This window comes from Paroedura picta, chromosome 2, assembly GCF_049243985.1.
Source record: "Paroedura picta isolate Pp20150507F chromosome 2, Ppicta_v3.0, whole genome shotgun sequence".
Lineage (NCBI taxonomy): Eukaryota > Metazoa > Chordata > Lepidosauria > Squamata > Gekkonidae > Paroedura > Paroedura picta.
In genome coordinates this window covers 120,146,643-120,168,271 of record NC_135370.1, presented here as the reverse complement: position 1 = coordinate 120,168,271, position 21,629 = coordinate 120,146,643, and the positions used below count along the sequence as shown (strand labels likewise).

Here is a 21,629-nt window from a genome sequence, read left to right as displayed (position 1 = left end):
CACTCAATAAAAGCATACCTACAGCTCACCACTGAATTTTGGTCAAATCCTGTTAAGAAGTGTTCCTGACTCTTTTTGAAAATCTATGCAATGTCCAAAGCTCACCAGTCTGCACAAATGGCAATAAATTAAATGGTATATAGCAGGGGTAGTCAAACTGCGGCCCTCCAGATGTCCATGGACATCTGGAGGGCCGCAGTTTGACTACCCCTGGTATATAGTATAGCATATCTTGAACACGATTCTATATCATGGGAAAAAATCAGTTTCTTAGTAAAGTTCAAAAATTTCTATAATGTTTCAACAAAGTCCTTGTGTACTTTATTAAAGCTAGTAGTCAAATTTCTCAGACCACCCTGATATACCTGATTGTTTTTTGTTTGTTTTTTCTAGCTGGTCTGCCCTTATATACCAGCAGGTATTTCCAGGCAGATGCTATGAAGCAACCAAGGACACAATATAAATAGAAGCAGGTTGGATGTGAAACTGCATCCACATCTAGAAAATTTCCTCCTTGGGCTACTATTTCTGATTCAGGAGGTGGAACATTTGCATGAAGGCCTTTTTTAAAAGCTCAACTCTTGGTGGTTGGTTGTTTGGGAGAGAAAACAGACAGGCTAGTTTTAGGTGACAGTCTCTCCCACAGCAAAACTACTAAAGAATGACTCTCTGTGTGCTCCTTTTGATAAGGGAGTTTCCCAAAAGCACTGATATATAACCACCATAGCCCATAGAAAGGCTGTTTCCATACTCAATTGCTATTAACCAAGCTGCAGGTCAGGGTCTACCAGGTTTAGTACAGTTGAATAGTCCCAAACCACCCCATTCTTTGTGTTACTTAATACCTATTCCAGGTCTCAGAAGCTACTCACATGAACTGAACAGTTATTTAATTTAATCCCAGTCTGTGAAACTGCTCAAATATTTCAAATGTTGAAGTGTCAGGTGACGTGAAACCAATTTGTTTCAATAGTTTTCTTTTTGTGATGAATTTTAAGCCATATTTATGCCAAATCTTTTTGCCTGTCAAGACACTTATGGTCATAAAGTGTGTATCTTAAATTACATGGCCTTAAGAGGCCATAGCTGTTACTTTTGCCCTATTCCATGTGCAACACAGCCATTATAAAATATTACCTGAAAATTCCTCCAAAACAGCCTAAGAGATTTGTTTGAAAGATTGCAAAATCTTTTCCAGAACACATCTGAGAGGTCAAGATCATCATGGTGAGGGACAAGTTGCTTCAGTTTGTATTCCAGCTACTCTTCTCAGGGCACTACATATGTTGATCTACTAATAATATATCACTATGACAACTAAACTCAACAAGCACAAATAAAACTACTACCTTAATAAAACACCTCTCCAGTAGTTAATGCGGTAACAAAAAATCAATACTGTAATGCTAAGGCAAACTCCTCAGATTGGAGAGCTGTATTAGAAAGAACATAACATATTGGATTACATTTCACATGAAACAGGAAAGTAAATAATATGCCAGTGAAAGGTTCATTCAATACTTACTATTATTTCCATAAGGAACACTGGCAGATTGAAAAGAATTGCAATGAACTCCAAAATCAGTTTCTTAACCAGCTGTGGGCATGACTCTGGAGGTGTCTTTCTCTAAGCAAAACTCACATGCTTCTGTCTTTCACTAAGATAGGAGGAAGTTATGGCTTGCAACTCCAGGTTTTCCATTTACTCTTATAAGCAAATAAACTAACTTATATTTATAAACAAAGTTTATCTAAGCATATTTACTTATTTCAAAAATTTATATGCTGCCTCTGCAATGGGAGAATTCCCAGATGGGCTAAAAGAGGCAGTGGTTTGTCTGCTGCTGAAAAAAACATCTCTGGACCCAGCTGTCTCGTATCTAGCATTTCTGCAGAAATTGATGGAAAGGGCTGTGGCAGACCCAATATCAGCATTCCTGGATGAAGCTTCCCAGACTTTCGGCCTGGCTATGGGGTTGAAACAGCACTGGTCACCTGATGGACAACCTCTGCTGTCAGCTGGACCAAAGTGGGTCAGCACTGCTTGTGCTACTAGACCTCACAGCAGCATTTGACACAGTCAGCCATGAGCTTCTAGCACACCGCCACACTGACCTATGGGCTAGGGCGGTTGTATACATCGAATCAGTGGTCAACAGCCACTAGGCCCCCAAACCCCTCTCCACAAACTGACCAACTGATGGGACCATAGTTAATCAGATTATATTTGGAATTCTGTTGAAACCACTATTGTTACTGTTGCTTTACTTTACATTGTTACTGAATCATATAATACTTACTTCTATGTTCCCTCATGTTCTAAGGTTATATTTTCTCATATGTAAACCACCCTAAGCCGCAAGGGAAAATTGTATATGCTGCCTCTGCAGAGGCCTTGTTAACTCCATAGCACTTCTTCATGCCACACTCTTCTGATAGAAGAACGATGGTTCCTGTTCCCACAACTAATCCATAAATACTGAAGGATGGATGGGTGAAAACTTCAAATTTTCATCTACAAGAACTCATGAACGTAATTAATTTTCTTAATGAATATTTAATTCACATTTGGCTTTGCTGCATTTGTTTACTTATTCATTGACATACACTCTTTCTTCCCTCAAGAAGCTCAAAGCAACATATTATTCCCAGGGAATCATCTATCCAGGCTGCTTTACAGGGCCAGACTTCTTTAGCTGCAGCAGTAAAACTGCATCATCTGCCTTCATCCTATTCACTACATTAGGTATTGAACTTGCACACAAGTCAGTCTTTGCACTGTTTATCTGGTATTTCATTTAGTAGAGGCTCCTTTTCCTGTTTCACAGCAAGACTGCAACCTGGCAGTCATTCACAGAGAAAATGGAAGTCTGCTGAGAAAGTACGTTTATTGCTTTGGATGCGGTGATTCTCTAGATGATTATTAAAATGCAGTTGGTTAAACTATAATTTATGACATTCAGATTCAAAGCTCGAAAGCAGTTATGTCAAAACAGAGCTAATAATTTTGCAAATCTGTGCTTAAGAACAGGTTTACAAGAACTTCCTTAATACTACATAGACATGTGAATACTCCCTTGACTCTGTATTTCTTGTAGAAGTAAACCAAAACATTAAATATACAAGATATTAATAATTATGTACTCATTTTGTAATCTGGGATTTCTGGATTCTAAAAGTTAACTACCAGGAAGGGAGAGGACAGTGATTTTCACTCAAATGTACATTCTTGTCATTATTGTTCCAGCCTTTGACTGATGCATGACACACAAACACAAATTTTACAATGACTTAGAATGCGTTGATCAACTAAGCAACTAACCCACTTTATAAACCGGCAAGCTTAACTCTTCAATTTGAGACTGTAGATATCCCTACTGGAGTTGTACCTACTTCACACTCGCATTGCATTGCACAATTAAAAGTAATTCCAAGTATTAATTTAGGAACTGGGCAACCACAGTTTCTGCCACAGTACTATTACAAGCATTCTGATATGAGCCCCCAGATGGATGAATAACCCCTAAAGGATCACAAACATTCATCATAGCTAGCTAATGTATTCATTGAGCTCAGAGAGTATTTGTATGTTTTTTTAAATCTCCACTGACAGCAAGAAGTATATTTATACATGTATTAAAGAAACTAAGATATACCTTCTGTTATTTCAGCTGGGATGACAAACCACCAAGAAATTGATTATTTGGTTCTTATATGTCACTTTTCTCTACCAGAAGGAGTCTCAAAGTGGCTTACAATAGCTTTCCCTTTCCACTCCCCACAACAGACACCCTGTGAGGTAGGTGAGCCTGAGAGAGCCCTGATATTACTGCTCGGTCAGAACAGCTTTATCAGTGCTGTGGCGAGCCAAAGGTCACCCAGCTGGCTACATGTGAAGGAGTGGGGAATCAAACTCGGCTCGCCAGATTACAAGTCCGCATTTCTAACCACTACAACAAGCTGGTGTATACGATGCTTTACACAAATTCCAGTTTGGATAATTAGAATTTGCCTCCTTGTGTTTCATTGCAGCTCCAATTTCAAGAACTATACTGTGTCGATTTTGCCCATACTACACAATAGCAGCCAGATGCAAACCTAGCACTCTCCTACAAATGGATTTAGTGCAATGAAAGTGTAAAGCATCGTATACACCAGCTTGTTGTAGTGGTTAGAAATGCGGACTTGTAATGAAAGTTCTTCATGAAATACAGACCTAGATTCAACTACATGAAAGGGGGAAAAAACAGCTGCCTTCCCCTGAAAAGAAGGGCTCTTAGGAATGAATAGAAGGGCCATCGTGAAAGGGGGAAATTATGCACTATTCTTTCATGACTCCGTGCTTAACCAGCACAAAAATAAGGGCAAATTTTCACAGTTCTTCCTTGTCACTTCTAACACCTTCCCCCATAACTTAATGTTATTTCTGAACATATTTGGACTCCCCAAGTGACTTATTACAGGTTCAAAGGACTGCAGTAGGAAGTTGAAGAGGGCAAAATTACCTTCCAATAATTCGTATGTATATTTTAATGGCCTAATCGCTCTGAAACTTGCCTTACTTCTGGAGCCCATATTCTAAGAATAATGAACATGAACTTTGGAAACATCTCTAATTTTAAGTTCGATGAAAATTTGTGGTATTTTCTTTTTTCAGTATTTAACTTTTGCAGTCTAACTATGATATTGTACGATTTTGTTATTGTTATGTGCGAAGTCGTGTCCGACCCATCGTGACCCCATGGACAATGATCCTCCAGGCCTTCCTGTCCTCTACCATTCCCCGGAGTCCATTTAAGTTTGCACCTACTGCTTCAGTGACTCCATCCAGCCACCTCATTCTCTGTCGTCCCCTTCTTCTTTTGCCCTCGATCGCTCCCAGCATTAGGCTCTTCTCCAGGGAGTCCTTCCTTCTCATGAGGTGGCCAAAATATTTGAGTTTCATCTTCAGGATCTGGCCTTCTAAAGAGCAGTCAGGGCTGATCTCCTCTAGGACTGACCGGTTTGTTCGCCTTGCAGTCCAAGGGACTCGCAAGAGTCTTCTCCAGCACCAGAGTTCAAAAGCCTCAATTCTTTGACGCTCGGCCTTCCTTATGGTCCAACTTTCGCAGCCATACATTGCAACTGGGAAGACCATAGCCTTGACTAAACGCACTTTTGCTTGCAGGGTGATGTCTCTGCTTTTTAGGATGCTGTCTAGATTTGCCATAGCTTTCCTCCCCAGGAGCAAGCGTCTTTTAATTTCTTTGCTGCAGTCCCCATCTGCAGTGATCTTGGAGCCCAGGAAAATAAAATCTGTCACTATCTCCATTTCTTCCCCTTCTATTTGCCAGGAATTGAGAGGGCCGGATGCCATGATCTTTGTTTTCTTGATGTTGAGTTTCAAGCCAACTTTGGCCTGTACTTCTGGAAGTTCTCGGTCCACATATTGCTGGAGCCTAGCTTGTAGGATTTTGAGCATAACTTTGCTAGCATGAGAAATTAGTGCAATGGTGCGGTAGTTTGAACATTCTTTGGCATTGCCCTTCTTTGGGATTGGAATGTAAACTGACCTTTTCCAATCCTGTGGCCATTGTTGAGTTTTCCAAATTTGCTGGCATATTGAGTGTAGCACTTTTACTGCATCGTCCTTTAAGATTTTGAATAGTTCAACTGGAATGCTGTCACTACCACTAGCTTTATTGTTGCTCAGACTTCCTAAGGCCCATTTGACTTCACATTCCAGGATGTCTGGCTCCAGGTCAGTAACTACCCCATTGTGGTCATCAGGGATGTTAAGCTCGCTCTTGTATAGTTCTTCTGTATAATTTTGCCACCTTTGTTTAATCTCTTCTGCTTCTGTGAGGTCCCTACCATTTTGGTCCCTTATCATACCCATCTTTGCATGAAACGTTCTCTTCATATCTCCAATTTTCTTGAAAAGATCTCTGGTCCTCCCGATTCTATTGTTTTCTTCTATTTGTTTGCACTGTTCATTTAAGAAGGCATTCTTATCTCTTCTAGCTTTTCTCTGGAATTCTGCATTCAATTGGGTGTATCTTTCTCTTTCTCCCTTGCCTTTCACTTCCCTTCTCTCCTTAGCTATTTGTAAAGCTTCCTCAGACAGCCATTTTGATTTCTTGCATTTCTTTTTCTTTGGGATGGTTTTAGTTGCTACCTCTTGTACAATGTTGCGAACCTCCGTCCATAGTTCTTCAGGCACTCTGTCTATCAGATCTAATTCCTTAAATCTATTTGTCACCTCCACTGTGTACGATTAGCTAGCAAATAACCGGTTTATATTTTCACACAGACCAACCTAATCCACAAAACACTACAATTGCTTGTCACTCCAAATTCATTTAAAGCTTCCTGAATGCCACTCCTGAAAGCTGATTTCTTGGAAACTGGGTATGACCATGGATGCCTCACTAACCATGGAAGCACAGGTCAAGAAGGTGGCTAGCCAGGCATTTTTCCATCTTTGCCAGGCTTGGCTACCAGCGCCCTACCTGTCCCCTGAACATCTGGCCTCAGTGATCCATGTGACAGTCACCTCCACAATAGATTTCTGTACCTCGCTCTACGCGGGCCTACCCTTATCCTTGATCCAGAGACACCAACTGGTACAAAATGCAGCTGTTAGGGTTCTCACAGGAACACTATGGAGGGCCCATATCCAGCCAGTGCTGAGGCAGGCAGCTGCACTGGTTTCCAGTTGCTGTCTGGATCAAGGTTTTCGTTTTAACCTTTAAGGCCTTACACAGTTTGCGATTGTGTAAGGGCTTTACGCTCTGCGGGTGATAATTTATTGGTCGTTCCCAGCCCCAGGGAAGCACGGCTGGTCTCGACCAGGGTCAGGGCTTTTTTGGCCCTTGCCCTGACTCGGTGGAATGAGCTCCTGGGAGAGCTGCGGGCCGTGCAGGATCTCTTGGTGTTCCACAGGGCCTGCAAAATGGAGCTCTTCCTTCAGGTCTATGATTGACTCGGGGTCGGTGAGGAAGATCAAAGTGCCCCCCCTCCATCGTCCAGCATTATGTAACATCTTGAGCCATCTAGCACTCCTTCCTTCCGCCCTCTAGTGATAGGGTTGGAGTGAGACTATATTTTTACCATGTTCCTACAGTGATTGTAATTGAATTTTATGTCCTTTTTAATGGGGGTTTTAACTTGGTTTTATGGACTTATGTAACCTGCCATGAGCCAGCTTCGGGAGTGGCGGGGAATAAATATATATATATATATATATATACTCAGTTTTGTCATAGTAGTACAGTTCACTGCATTTAACAAGTATTTGTATTAGAGAAAAGCCTATTTCACACATTACTTAAGGCATCCATGCATCTCTAGATCATATGAACTTGTCTGAAAGTGACCAGTCAAATAGCATGCTTAAACTGCATTACAAATCAATTTATTAGTATTTTCTCTTGGGAAATATTTCCTCTTGGAAAATAAAAATAAAATAAATCTGTTCAATTAAGCAATAAAATAATGTAAGCAGATCATTCAGTGATTTTTCTTTTAAAAAGAGGGTCAGCAAATTGAACTAATGTAACGCAACTCTAACTCTACTTACAATTTCTGGGGGATCATTCCATTCCTCATATGATGTAGCAGCATATGGGTAAATCCGGTCATTGATAATCTTAAGGGTTGCCAGAGCAATTGCTTTCATTGACTGAAAATAAGCTTCCCAGAACCATCTTGCCTGTAAAGAAATAAGATATATCATAATGCTACATTAATGTCAGGCAGCAAATATGAAAATCTGCACATGGCTTTAAAATGCCCATACACAGTCACAATTTACAAGGTTTAGCTGCACACTCTTACCATCAAGAAATGGTAACAAAGCTAGAGTCATGAAGCAGATGTGGTTCTAATGGGGCCACAGGGTATGAAGTAACATTCTGCAGTATGGGACACAATTGAAAGGAGCCTCCCCTAGACACTCGAGTTCATCAAGGACATAGTTAACTGGGTCCAGACCCAAAAAGTAGTGTAAAGTACAACCCCACTTTATTCCATAATATCAATGGTTGCCTATGTATAAAGTGCTGCAGATGGAAAGGCAGGCAATAAATAATTAACATAAATAAACCCGTATACCAGTGGCACTATGAGGTTTGACCCCATCAGTCCTGAACAGTGATGTTTTATGCAGAGATATACAACATTTTGCAACATCCTCTCTGTATACACCAACTACTTAATCACTGCTGCTATTTTGGGGGATAGATAAGCTAGCATTGGACTTCAGTCATGTTTGCAGTCCATTTGTTCAAGCTTTTGTGCCTTAAAACAACACCTCGGAGGTCCCACATCTGGCCCATCCTCCAGCAGCTGCACTGGCTCCCAGTTGAATTCTGGATCAGGCTTAAGGTATTGGTTATCACCTTTAAGGCCATATGTGGTCTGGGCCCAGTATACCTGAGGGACCGCCTCTCCACCTACACTCCTCAAAGAGCCTTGCGCTCTACTACTTCCAACCTGGTGATGGTCCCTGGCCCCAAAGAAGCCCACTTGACCTCAACCAGGGCCAGAGCTTTCTCCATTCTGGCCCCCACCTGGTGGAACGAGCTCCCAGAGGAGATCAGGGCCCTGACAGAACCTAAAGCGTTCCACAGGGCCTGCAAAAGGGAGCTTCTCCGCCAGACATTTGGTTGAGGTCGACCCAAACCATCGCTTCCAATTGGCCCCCAAGCCCCGCCCCCCACTACGACTGACACTAACCGGCCTTACCCGCTGGGTCCCAGTAAGAGTTGAGCTGAGGCTCTTGCAATTTCTATTTTCTAATGTTATTGTTATAATTATGTTAAGTTATTATTGTTATAATGTTATTACTGTTATCACCTGTTACCATATGTTATCTGTATATTTTCCTGTTTCCTGTAAACCACCCTGAGCCTTCGGGGAGGGCGGTATATAAATATAATAATAAATAAAGAATGTGCACAAATGGTGGCAGGCAATAAATTTCTTTGCATAAGAATAGGCTAGCAAAGTATTTCCAGTGATGAATTTGGCAGAAGATGAAAATCCTGTTTTAGCCCATAATAAACAATACAATAATAACAACTAAATTTGTTAGTGCTAAACTAATTTACAAACTGAACATATAGGACACAGAATTTGAGAATATCAACCCTATTAGAAATTCAATGTATGATTTTTGTCAACTGATGAATCACTCTTGTCATAAAAAATTTAATCCAACGGCAATTCCCGTTCAAGAGAAGCAATGAGTGTTTAGGAATTAGTTTGTTGATTGTCTCTAATACAGAGCTGTATCAAACAGAATTCAAGAACTTGGAACTAAACTGACACTGTAAAGAACATCCAACCCCAAAGGAAAGATGCTATGCCAATAATCATAGCTCAAGTGTTCTGGCATTACAGAAGTTCTTTCCCCAGCTTAATTGTCCTACAGAGAACTTCAACACATTTAAGTATCCAGAAGACGGTTCAAGACCGCCCCAAGGCTCAGTATCAGCCAGGATTATGAGAATGAATCTATGTAGGACAGCCAGCCAGTATTTTTATTTTTATTGCACTGGCTGCATGCAAAATTTGCAAAGCCAGAAGACAAAAAGAAAAAAGCATAACATATACAGCTGGCCAAGTGACAGCTAGGCCTATAAGGTTGACTTTTCTGTGAAGAAAGACTAACACCAGAAATATAACCATGCTGAAATAACAGAATTAAATGCAACAGAGGAACTCCAACCTTCTGGAAGAAATAAAATCAATCAATTGTATTGTCCTGCTGGAGACTGTGATACTGTCTCCCCCTCCCAACCATGTCATTTCATCCTCTCCATGTATGCAGAGGCTGCTAACTCTGCTTTTCTTTCTCTGGGACTTTAAGAAATTTCCTTATCACACAGAAATGCCTTCTATTTCCTCAGGATTTTTGGAAGCCTTGTATAAAGTTCCTAACTTCCAATCTCTGTATCATCAAAACAGACAATATACTTCATCCAGCTCAGCAGAGTGTATATAGGTAAACCCCTTCTCTTTATTTATTCATTTTCTCTTTAAAACTCTTGCTTCTTCATTACGCACCACTCTCTCATATTCCTCTTATGGCTGTTCCTTGGCACAGAATTCTTATTCAGAGACTTGGCTCTTATTTCCCCCCTCTTATATAGCTCTTTATACAAATATCATTTATATAGCTCTTTATACACACACATACACACACACACAACAATTTCGCTTTTATTATCCTTGGGGAGTTGGGAGAGGGTAGAAGTCCCACCCAGCTCACCATAGACACCCTTCTGAGGCCGTGTGGACACTGTTTTCGTAGACAGTTGGTCTTGGGGAACGTTAATGTCAATAAAGGTATTACTTGGTGCAGTCTCAGACGTCATGGCTGCCACGGCAACATTGGGACTCTCCCAGGTTATATTGACCTGTCCCCCCTCCATACACATACACGCACACAGAGAGAGAGAGAGAGAGACAGAGAGAAGGAGAGAGAGCAGGCTGCATACTAGACTTTGTCTTTTGCACAGGGCTTGATCTGAATGGCGGCCTTATTTGTGAACTGGTGCCATGGTCAGACCACTTCCTTGCAAGGGTTTTTTTTTAATTATTATTATTTTGGTCTGTTCACCTTTGTAGAGCTGACAGGTATGACACCAACTACCTGTGCCTTGGGAACCTTGTCCATCATAGCTGGTAACATCATGCCACAAAGAGGAAAGTGCCTTTTGAGACAGATTAATTTCTCACACACACTGGGCTGTTTCCAAGCCCACTTGAGGAGGCAATTGTCAGACCTCTGCTAGAGAAACCCTCCTTAGATTTTTTTTTTAAAAAAAGAGCCAGCCAGTGGGAGTAGGGGGGCTTCTGGAGTTCTGGCCCCACTGGTGGACCTCCAGATGGCACCTGGTTTTTTGACCACTGTATGATACAGTGTGTTGGACTAGATGGGAGAGGGACATTGGCCTGATCCAACAAGGCTTCACTTATGTTCTTATCCAAGATGTAGGTGATAAGATTGGAAAATATTGAGCTGTCAGCTGTACGGTCATTCCCGAGACTATGGTGCCCAGTTGACAGCTGTAGACACTGTAAAGAGCCTCAATGTGTGATTGGATTCTGTGCTATCTTTACACCGCTCCGTGGGAGCGGTATAAATAAAAGGCTAAGGGGTGTGGGGGTAGGCTCAGTCCGGGATGGGGAAGAGAGCCCATTGGCCCCTTGTCCCCGGACTGACTAGTCGGGAGGCGCCCACCCCCCAACCTTGGCCGCCTTTGGCCCACAGACACCATTACGCGGCTGCCCGCCGACACGCCAGGTAGGCGGCTGGCCGGGCTAGCCTACTGTGCGGCCCTCGGGGGGAAGGCTTCGGGGTGGACAAAGTGGCAGGTCTGTGACGCGGCAGGGCTGTCCCTTGCCCCACCCCGAAGCCCCGGAGTCGGGCAGGAGATGGGCAGGGGGGAGGCTTCGGGGCGGGCCAAGGGACAGCCCCACTGCGTTGCAGATGCGGCAAGGCTGTCCCTTGGCCCACCCAGAAGCCATAGAGGCAAACAGGCGGGGCAGGCTTCAGCCCAGGCAAAGGGGCAGCACCGCCGCATCCGCGCTGCTCCTTTGCCCGCCCCGAAGCCGTGGAGACCGGCGGGAGGGGGCCAGGGGCGAAATACAATGGCCTTTAAATCTAGTCACTGAATAAAGTATCTATGATGGCACGGTTGGCATTTTTGCACATACGCCAGACCCACCAGCTGGCACCTTATTTGTCTCGATAAGACTTTGCCATGTTAATCCATGCAGCTCCAGATTGGAATACTGTGATTCACTCTGTAAGGCTACCTCTGAAAAGAGTTAGGATACTCCATGTAGTTCAGAATGCAGCTGCCATTTTTAAAATAAGTCTGAGAACCATCTTATGAGCCTGAAAGAGTTGAACGTGTGGGATATAAATTTTAAAATAAATAAGAATAATATTAGTGAACATCAGACCCATCTCACTAGTTCGTGATATTTTAGTTTAACCTAATAAAACATTATGTTACTGTTGCCTTAGGACAGCCTTTCTCAACTTTTTTATCATTAAGAAACTCCTGAAATATTTTTTAGGCTTCGAGAAATCCCAGAACTGCCACAATCATGCAGAATATGGTTGGGAAGTATCAAGAAACCTCAACCTTCACAAAACCTGGCTGAGAAAGCCTGCCTTAGGATCTTCCTCCTCAAACTTTGTGGAGTCTTAGGGGGTAGTGGTAACAGCATGTATCATGTACAACAGCCCATTCTCTTCCTATACAATTATTTTTTTCTTCCTGGCCACAGCTGATTTAAAACAACCAAGGCAAGAGATGTTCAGAGGCGGTTTGCCACTGCCTGCCACTGTCTAATGAACCCATTATTCCTTGGTGTTCTCCCATCGAAATACTGACCTGCTTAGCTTCTACGCTCTGACACGTTTGAGCTACCTTGGGCTATCCAGTCAGGACTACACAAATATAGATCTATCTAAACAAATGTACATCCATGGCCACCTGAGTGCCCTAAGCACATACTTCTGCAAAGAATCCAAAGGTCTTAAAGCAGTGAGTTTCAACCTGGGGATTAGGACCCCTTTGGGGTCAAACAACCCTTTTTACTGGGGTCATGGCAGGGCAAGCAGCTTGGCTGGGGGGGGGGGGCGTTGCCAATGTTGCTGCACCTCCTGCAGGCACCCACCAATTTATATACAATTTATAACCAATTTATATACAATCATGAACAATGGATCTTCACACCATTGGTCAGTTTTTATTTAATTTCTGTGAAAGAACACTTGCATAATTTTATGGTTGGGGGTCACCACAACATGAGGAACTGTATTAAAGGGTCATGGCATTAGGAAGGTTGAGAACCACTGGCTTAAAGCAGTGGTCCCCAACCTTTATTAGGCTGGGGACCGACAGGGCATTGGGCCGCGCCCGCAGGGACCGCGCAGGCCACGCCCACGCTTCCGGCCGCGCCCGCGGGCCGCACCCGCGGATCGGGCTGCGCCCGGCCGCGCCCGCGGGCCGCACCCGTGGATCGGGCCGCACCTGCGGGCCGCGCGGGCGCGGCCCGGCCCTGATTCCCTCTCCCCGCCCTCCCGCAGTAAGTAGCTTCCCGGGCTGCAAGCTTGCGGCCTGGGAAGTTTTTTACTGCGGGGGGGAGGGGCGGGGAAGGGGAGCCGCGGCCCGGCGCCATAGCCTTTGCGGCCCGGCGTCGGGCCGTGGCCCGCAGGTTGGGGCCCACTGGCTTAAAGGATAGATTAAAAATTACAGTACATCAGAACATACAATGTGCCATATTACCTCTGCGGCATACCAGTTCAAAATATTACGTAAGACTGTGTCATTAATACTTTGCTCTGCTGTAGCTGAAATACGGCATTTATGTTATCCTCAGTTATCCATCAAGATCCTTCTCAAAGAAGTTTCTCTGTCATTTGTCAAAATCTGAAAACAGTGTCCTTAAATGCTTGATTTAATTGCTCTTACTATATTGGGCATCCTACCAGAAGTCTTAAAAGAACTGCATATTCACACTATTACTAATAAGGATAATAGGGAACAGTGAAGGAAGGGAATTAATCTTTTATAGCCCAAATGTTTATGCAGTTATTAAGTTTGGACAAGAATTACACATAGGTTTTATCAACTGACCATAATGTTCTGAGTTAAGTTTCTTTAACACAGAATCTAAAACTTTCTAAGGGAATTCCAAGTCTCCAAACAGATGTTTTCAAGACTCAGTGCTTCCTTCCCACCTTGTTTGCTTTTCCAGAAAATAAACTGATTAATATGACTAGTCAGTCATTCAATACTGTCCGACACTGAACGTTACTGAACACAGCAGGAAATTCTTCTTCTAAGAAGAGATGCATCTTCCTCTTCTATCAAAGGGAGCTTTGAATCCCCCTGCCCACCGTATTTTTTCCTGCAATTGAAAGATGAGGTCCAAAAGCTAATCAAGGTATGGGCACTGTCAAATGCCCTAATTTTACCTAGCTGTGAATTTTATTGTTGTTGTTTAAAGGCTTAGAGTGAACAGATCTGGAGTTTGAAAACATACTTTCATGCACAGCAGTTCTGCACAAGTCTGAACAGCATCAGGTTATACCACTGTTCCATTCTTATAGAATTTGTAAGACCTGACATTAATACAACGAGAGGTGCTCCATCACAACCCCATCACTGGAAAGTGTTAAAGAATATTAGGTAGGACAAACAAAAAGAAAAAATAGCAACAGTTTAATCACACTAGGGAACTCTTTAGCCTTCATCATTCACCCAGGCAAAACCTTGGGGTGGGGGGAGCACTTGGAAGAAGGTAATAAAAATTAATTGTCTAATCCAACAGTGAGGCGCCATGGTGCTATAAGATCGTGCCCCACTGCAAAAGTCAAGCATTCCCACAGTTCCACAATTTACACATTTTATGGGATCCTGAAGTGTTAGCATTTTCACGCTGGCTGAGGTTTAATGGTTTTCCTACAGGAGGAAGGATACAGAAAATCAAGCCTCTTTCACTACCACCAGGCTGGTTAGGCTGTTCTAATAGCATCACTCCTAAAGGTTATATTTGTATTTCTCCTTAACTGAAGGTGGAAACTCTTTGAAGTCAACTCCTTTCACTCAGACTCTTACTTTGAATTTAAGAGCCACGCAGTTCCACAGGCACATTCATATGGAAACCAGAGCTATAAAGTGTTCAGTTGCAATCTAGCACTCTTTAACATGAATACAAGTTCCACTGATTTCAGAAGACCTTGCATATACATAAGAAAAGAACAGAAATTAATCCACTCTTGAAATCATCTCTCTTTTTTCACCCCCAAATGAATCTAATCTTGTTAATCTCTCAGGTGCCACTATATTCCTTAATTTGGCATGCCACCTATCCAAATCCCTACAGCATTCTTCCAAGTAAGCAACCTAGCTGCAACTAAAAGAAAATTAATGTGTTTTTGCTTACAATGGACATTTTTGTTAATAAATAAGTTGAGAAGGGCCAATTCAACAGTAGGTTTTATTTGTTCCTAGGTTATTTTAACAACTTCTGTAAATGTTAATTTCTAGAAATTTGCCACAACTGGACAGGACCATGACATCTGTTTAAACATCCCTAATTTACCACATCCTCTCCAACCATTTTTACTCTTTATTTTTATTATGTGGGTTATCCTAACTGGAGTAAGATACCACTTTTGAGACATCGTTCATGCATGTTCTTGTTAACCTCTGGAAATTGATTTAAAGGGAAATCTTTGCAATCAAATGTTTTGTGTTTTCTGTGGCTTTTGTTTTGTGTGTATAAAATGAATAAAGCTTTTTTTTAAAGAGAAAAATTAATCCACTCAGGCATAACTTAAATTCACTACCACACATGCTCTCAATTCATTGCATAAGGCACAGCACCTATGTAAAAGCCAGTACAGATAGGCCTCTCATTTGAAATGCCCAGTTCTAGAAACCTCAAGAGGTTCCAAGTCTTTAGAGGATGAGGGTTCTCAGGCTGGATGACCATAAGCTGTCAAATGTTATTACCCCCCCTCCCCAGAAAAAAAGTTTGACCCAGTTCAGTGTACATATTTTATACTAGTTAATGCAACAGATCATATGTAAAGTCATGGTTATACAAACATTCTACACACAAAGCTTAGTATTTTAAGAAAAGTGCCATATTTACATGCATTTCAAATCAAAACTGTCTAGGAAATTCAATTCTATGTTTCTGGAAAAAGCAAAGATGAAAAACTGCTGAAAAGCTTTATATAAAGTCATCTGTCCAATATGTTTAAACAGCTGAACTTAATTTCTAATCCAGGAAGGACAAATCATATAGAACAGGAATTACAGAAGTCATTTTAAAAACTGTGCAGATGAGGCTGAGATCATATTTAGGATGCTTTGGGCTGATCCTGCGTTGAGCAGGGGGTTGGACTAGATGGCCTGTATGGCCCCTTCCAACTCTATGATTCTATGATTCATATTCAGGCGTTTGGTTGAGCCACGGTCAAGAACCCAGGGTTTGAGATTGGGTGTCCCCCACACAGTTCCTGGGCTTGGTATTAGACTGGCTCCAGATGTTGGTGATCTATTCCCTGGTTTTTCTATCACCAACTTTCTGTTATTGTAATCTATACTAGCTACAAGGTCTCTGAGTCATTGGGGGAGAAGTTTATATTTTTATATTATTACCACCATGTTATCTGTTATGTACTGTGGGGATTGTTAGAAATTGTATTGTTACAATGTTTTTAGGATTTGGATCATGTTGCTTTATGATATGTTTTATTGTGAACTGCCGTGAGCCAGCTTGCTGGGAGTGGCGGTATAAAAATCCAAGAAACAAACAAACAAACAAATAAAATAAATAAATAAATAGGCAAACTCAAAAGCATGTAGAAGAATAAAATATATTGAGTGGGTAGCACTTTGTTCTCTTTTTGCTTTGGTGCCACATTGGGCATCATGTCGACCATTTCAAATTGTTCCAGCATGCCTAGATTATTCAAATGACTACTATTTCACATAACTCTATGCCAGACATTTCAACGAAATAATATTGGATGGACCATATTTCACAATAAATTAAACTTTGAAATTCTGTAACTAAATTCCCTGACCCCACATGGAAGTTTACAAGGTCTTATAGGTCTGAATACTGCAAAAGCTATTGTCGCCATTAATGTACAACACTTTAATTCAGACTTTCACAAGTCACAGAAGCAGGTATACCTGAAGCTTTTACTTTCTAGTAATCTGATTGGAGCTAGATTCAGGAAACAAATTCTGAGGCATTACCCACATTTGTTCTGTAGTTTGAGCACTAAGGTCATGGTTTATAGTATGTTCCACATACTAGTCACCTGGGAGTTGCGTTACATGGGTTCTGAATTTTATGGCTCTAAACTCTTGAGTCCTGACATCATAGACATGTCTCCCAAGGGTGAAGTTAAAAAAGGAAAGATATGTTGATTTACTTACGCTACATTACTAAAATTTCTGACCTGTTAAAACATTTTGATCCTTATTCCATATCTAAACTTTACTGAGTTTCAAGACATCATTCCAAGTGAGCCAAAGGAAGTCTGTAATACAGGAGCACTACAAATTACTATTAGTACCTACTGCTGCACAGTTGCAACTACTCTAAGTTCTTGCTCAATTCTAATGCTTGAAAATGCAGTATTGCAGAGTTACTACTTTTTAACCTGACATTGTACTTGTATATTCCATTTGTGACATATGACTACCTATCAGCTGTGCACGCTGGGAGGGACTGCTCATGCAAGGGTGGGATGTCAACTAATTTTTTTTTTTTGCTGGAATACATTAATATCGGCTCACTGGCCTGCTAATATCTGCCATGCACACTTGCACCAAGCAGCCAGGAATATTTCTGCAGCAAAAGCTGGCAACACTGCAAACAGTTGAGGGGAAGAGAAGATCAAAAAGATTAGACTGACCTATTTCCCCCTCTTGAATCTCTAACTGTATTGACAACATTTAGCAAGCTATCTTACAGTGGGAGGGACATGGAGAATTGCCAGACTAGATGAAATGCCAGCTGGCCCAGGAATACCAAACATTTGGAGTCCCAACCTAATGCAACCCCACTGTGACCAGAGATGTTCCTCTTCGGCTGAAGAAAGGGCACCAACCACTAACTCCTTGTAATAGCTATCTCCTCAGAATTAGCTTTCAGATGGACAGCCAGGGTAGTATAGTAGCCTGGGAGACATGGGTTTAGATTCCCACATTACTATGAATGGGTGCCCTTGATCCACTCACATTCTCTCACCCTAATCAATATCTAAGGTTACTGAAAATATAAATATGGGGAAGGAAGATGCATGTATGTCATGCTCTAAAGTCTTTGGGAGAAAAAGCATAGTAAAAACATATTATATAGGCCAGGCTTTCTCAACCAGGGTTTCATAAAACCCTGGGGTTTCTTGATGGCCCTAGAAGGGTTTCCCGAATGGCTAGAAGTTAATTATTTTTAATATATTTTTAAAAATTGTTAAACATTTATTGGGTGATATAACCATATATGGTCATGTCAACCCATACCCCACCCCTCCAAAAATGGCTAATGATGGGCCTTGAAGGGTTGGGAAGGAGAGGGGCCCCAGATGGGCATGTATACAGCTATACTTCCCAACCATATTCTGCACCATCGTGCAATTTCTGGGGTTTCTCAAAGCCTGAAGAATGTATCAGGGATTTCTCAATGGTAAAAATTTTGAGAGTGGCTGATATGGGCAAACCTGGAATGGGCACTCAAAGAGAGAACATTTATTCCCTGTTACATGTTGTCTACCTGCTGCAACCCCTCCCAATCTCCATTTATAAAGATAAAATAAGGTCAATTTTCTTAGCACCTTAATTTCCTCTTTGGGCATGCCTTCCTACATAGGAGTTGCATGTATTCACAGACAGTGGATACAGCTAACCACTTTACTAAGGAAACAGAGAAAGGAAAAAGGGTACCTGATATCTTAAAATAAAACCATCACTAATTAGCCAGAATGTGCCAAGTCTTCAGCACTGAATTTTTGGAGCAGGGAATCAAGAACAACCAAAGGAGTTCTGCACAAGAATCTGTACAGTCTTTTTGACTAGATGAGTTACAGATCCAGAGTTTTGTTTTCTGCTTCAACCTAACCGCCTCACAAACCTAAATGTACAGTTATTCAATTCTGCTATAGTTATTGCCAACTCAGAATATATTAGGTACAGAAGTGAAAATCAATGTTACACATAACTTTATAATATGTGCTAATACAATATATCTTCCAACTCGAAAGGGGTAAAAAAGGTTCAGCTACATTTTTTGACAAGTGACAGACAGCTCTTGAAACAGAAAGCAATAGGTTTCAAGTCTCGAGGGTATCGCTTTCAAATATGTCAACGTTCTAAGGGTGGATCAGTTTTCCCTGCTGCAGGCCTCCTGCTGAGAGGTGAAGTCCCAAGAAAAACACAGCAATCCAACAGTAAGCCTTTGAGGTGGCAGGAACCGAAAGAGGTTCAAAGACCAGGCTGGTCAGTGGGTAGCACCTCCAAGCACCACTGAGGTTAGAGGTTAGTAAAGCAGGAGCCACTGTCCAATAAAACAGTGTTTGGAGAGCCCATTCGGCAGATAAATTGAGGATCTGTTTACACCTTTCCCAGCTTTCAGAGCTACACATTGATGCTTCCAACTGTGACTTGGTACAATGTCCCCTAGCATCTCCCTTGGTCAGCAGCTGCCCTGGCTCTAAGACTGGGCCACTTTAAACATGGCTGGAAACCTTTAATCAGTATCTAGCATTATAAACAAATAACATTTAAAAAAACACCCACTGCCACAAGATTGATCTTGCCTAGGATTTTTCATTAATTGCCTTGATTTAGCAGTTAGACAAAGAAAGTCCACTGTCAATCATACACATGAAGTTTGCCAGAGTCCTCTTACTTCAAACAGGTTTTCTGTCTTTCAGCCAAGAGTACAATGGGATGCCTTAACTTCTGTAGCATTCTATTAACAGATTATGAGAACTTTGCTTTAGTGGCCAGTGCATGATTTTTAAAGCAAAAAGGTAGAACAATCCAGTTTGCCTAAAAGATGCCCTTGCTGTTTCAGCAACCATAAACCCAGAGAGTGAGAAATGACTTAGGTGAGGAATGGGCACTCAGCATGCTCAGAAACACTGTTTCTTTTTCTCACATTCCAGGGTTGAAGCTGGGCACCAAAATAAGTTTAGATCTAAGCTATGATGAACTCAGGCTTCAAATCACAATTTTAGCTAAGGCCCTTATTCAACCCTGAACTTGTAATTAATGGATATAATAGAGAAGAACACGCCCAGTAATTAAAACAAGACTCCATGAATATTAACTTGACTGCTTAAAAGTCAAATGACTGCAAAAGGGCACATAAAAGTTTAACTATCCAACAACTTTCTTTACTCAATTGGCAAAAATTCTCCAATTCATTTCCAACAACTCTTATTAGTTGTTAATATTTCCTGAGCAGCAGTCATACTTCAGAACCATAAATTAAGGTGTGGCATTGTTCACACATATTAATTGCTTTGTCTAGAAGTATCATATAAATATTTTAATTAACACGGCCTCCTCAGAACATACTGCAAGTATATGCATTGTGTACACACACACCCCTCTTCTATACTACAGCAACCTCAGTATTCATTTATTTAATTATATTTAACACTTGGAAACAAAGTCCTCCCCTTTTTTATATACAGCCCCTTTCTCTCTCAATATATGAGTACATACAATAAACAAATAAGACCTAATAAAACTGTATAACTCATAATTACCTACATATCTGTAACCACTCGGTGAGCGGTATTATATTTGGTTAAGGGCATGGGGGGCAGAGAGTGGGTGGGGCCTCACCAGGATAGGACAGAGTTCTAGCCAGTACCACCCCCCACCCGCAGAGCCTAAGGGCTAAGTGGGCGGTTGGCCCAATCATTGGGCCAAAGTTCTGACAGGGCCTGCCCACCCAGCCCAGCCAGGGGCAATCTGGCGACATCACTGCCAGTCTGCCCCTGACCACTGCAGAGAGAGGAAGTCAGTAGGGCTGCCAAGGGGGATGAGAACAGAGGCTTGGACAGGCTGCGCCAGCCCGTTTCTCCCCAAGGCTGCCCTAACTGTCATGACCAACTGTGACTTTGCCTCAAAACACTGTCAGAGCTGGCAGGAGGCTGGAGAGTGCACTCCCTCCCCCTCCCTTCAGGCCTGCTGCGAAGGAGCCTCTGACAGGCCCTGACTGAGGGGAGGGAGGTGTTTCTGAGAACAATGCTGGGGAGTCTGAGGGCATTCCTTTTGAGGGGGAGGAGACTTTCCCCTTCTGCCAAACAGCTGGCTGACAGGGAGGCCACAGAAAAGCCCCTTCTCATTTAAAATACTGCTCTGCCCGGAGGTTAGACACAGCCAAGCCATGTGTCTTTCTTCTTTGCAACTCTCTGCAGATTTGAGGCCTACTGCACAGTGTTATTCTGCAGGCGAAACTGGATGCTGTTGCGGAGGTTCTTTTGTCTCCTATTTCATCTGCACAACAACTCCGTGCAGTGGGCCTCAAGTCTTTCAATTCAACAACAACCTGTGTGAGAGGCCTTAAATGTTTCTTCTCCACCACAACCCTGTCCAAAGTAGCCTTTTCTGCCTGGGGGAGCGGATCTTTAAACTCTGAAGATGAGCTGTAATTTCAAGAGCTCTCCAAGCCCCACCTGGAGGTTGGTTACCCCTGGACTAGAAATATTCCTGGAGGTCTGGAGGTGGGACTTCAAAATCATGCAATGCCTCAGTTTGGCCTCCAAAGTAGCCAATTTTGCCTGCAGAGCTGATCATTATAATCTAGAGATAAGCAGTGATCTAGATACTATGGTAGAAGCTTGCAGACTGCAGATGGGGGGGGGAGTTGTGCAGGCGTGTCCCTCCTGGGATATGGGCTATGGCCGGCCGTTACCAGAAACTGTTTGTATTCTGGGGTAGCGATCCCCAACCTGTGGGCCGCGGAGCACATGTGGTCCTTCAACTAATTGGAGGTGGGCCCCGAAGGATGCCTTCTCCCCCCCCCCTGGCCCTTTACTTCATCCCCCCCAGCCCTTTACAACACACTTCATTGTTGTG

At 42.3% G+C, this 21,629-nt stretch overlaps 1 protein-coding gene across 1 annotated transcript in view; it reads right to left on the bottom strand.

The window, feature by feature from the left end:
• Positions 1-21,629, bottom strand: part of EXT2 (exostosin glycosyltransferase 2) — a 111,299-nt gene that overhangs the window by 43,986 nt on the left and 45,684 nt on the right. Inside the window, exon 8 of the mRNA XM_077322239.1 lies at positions 7,562-7,693. Coding sequence (XP_077178354.1) covers positions 7,562-7,693 — 132 coding nt within the window. The remainder of the gene's footprint in view (positions 1-7,561; positions 7,694-21,629) is intronic.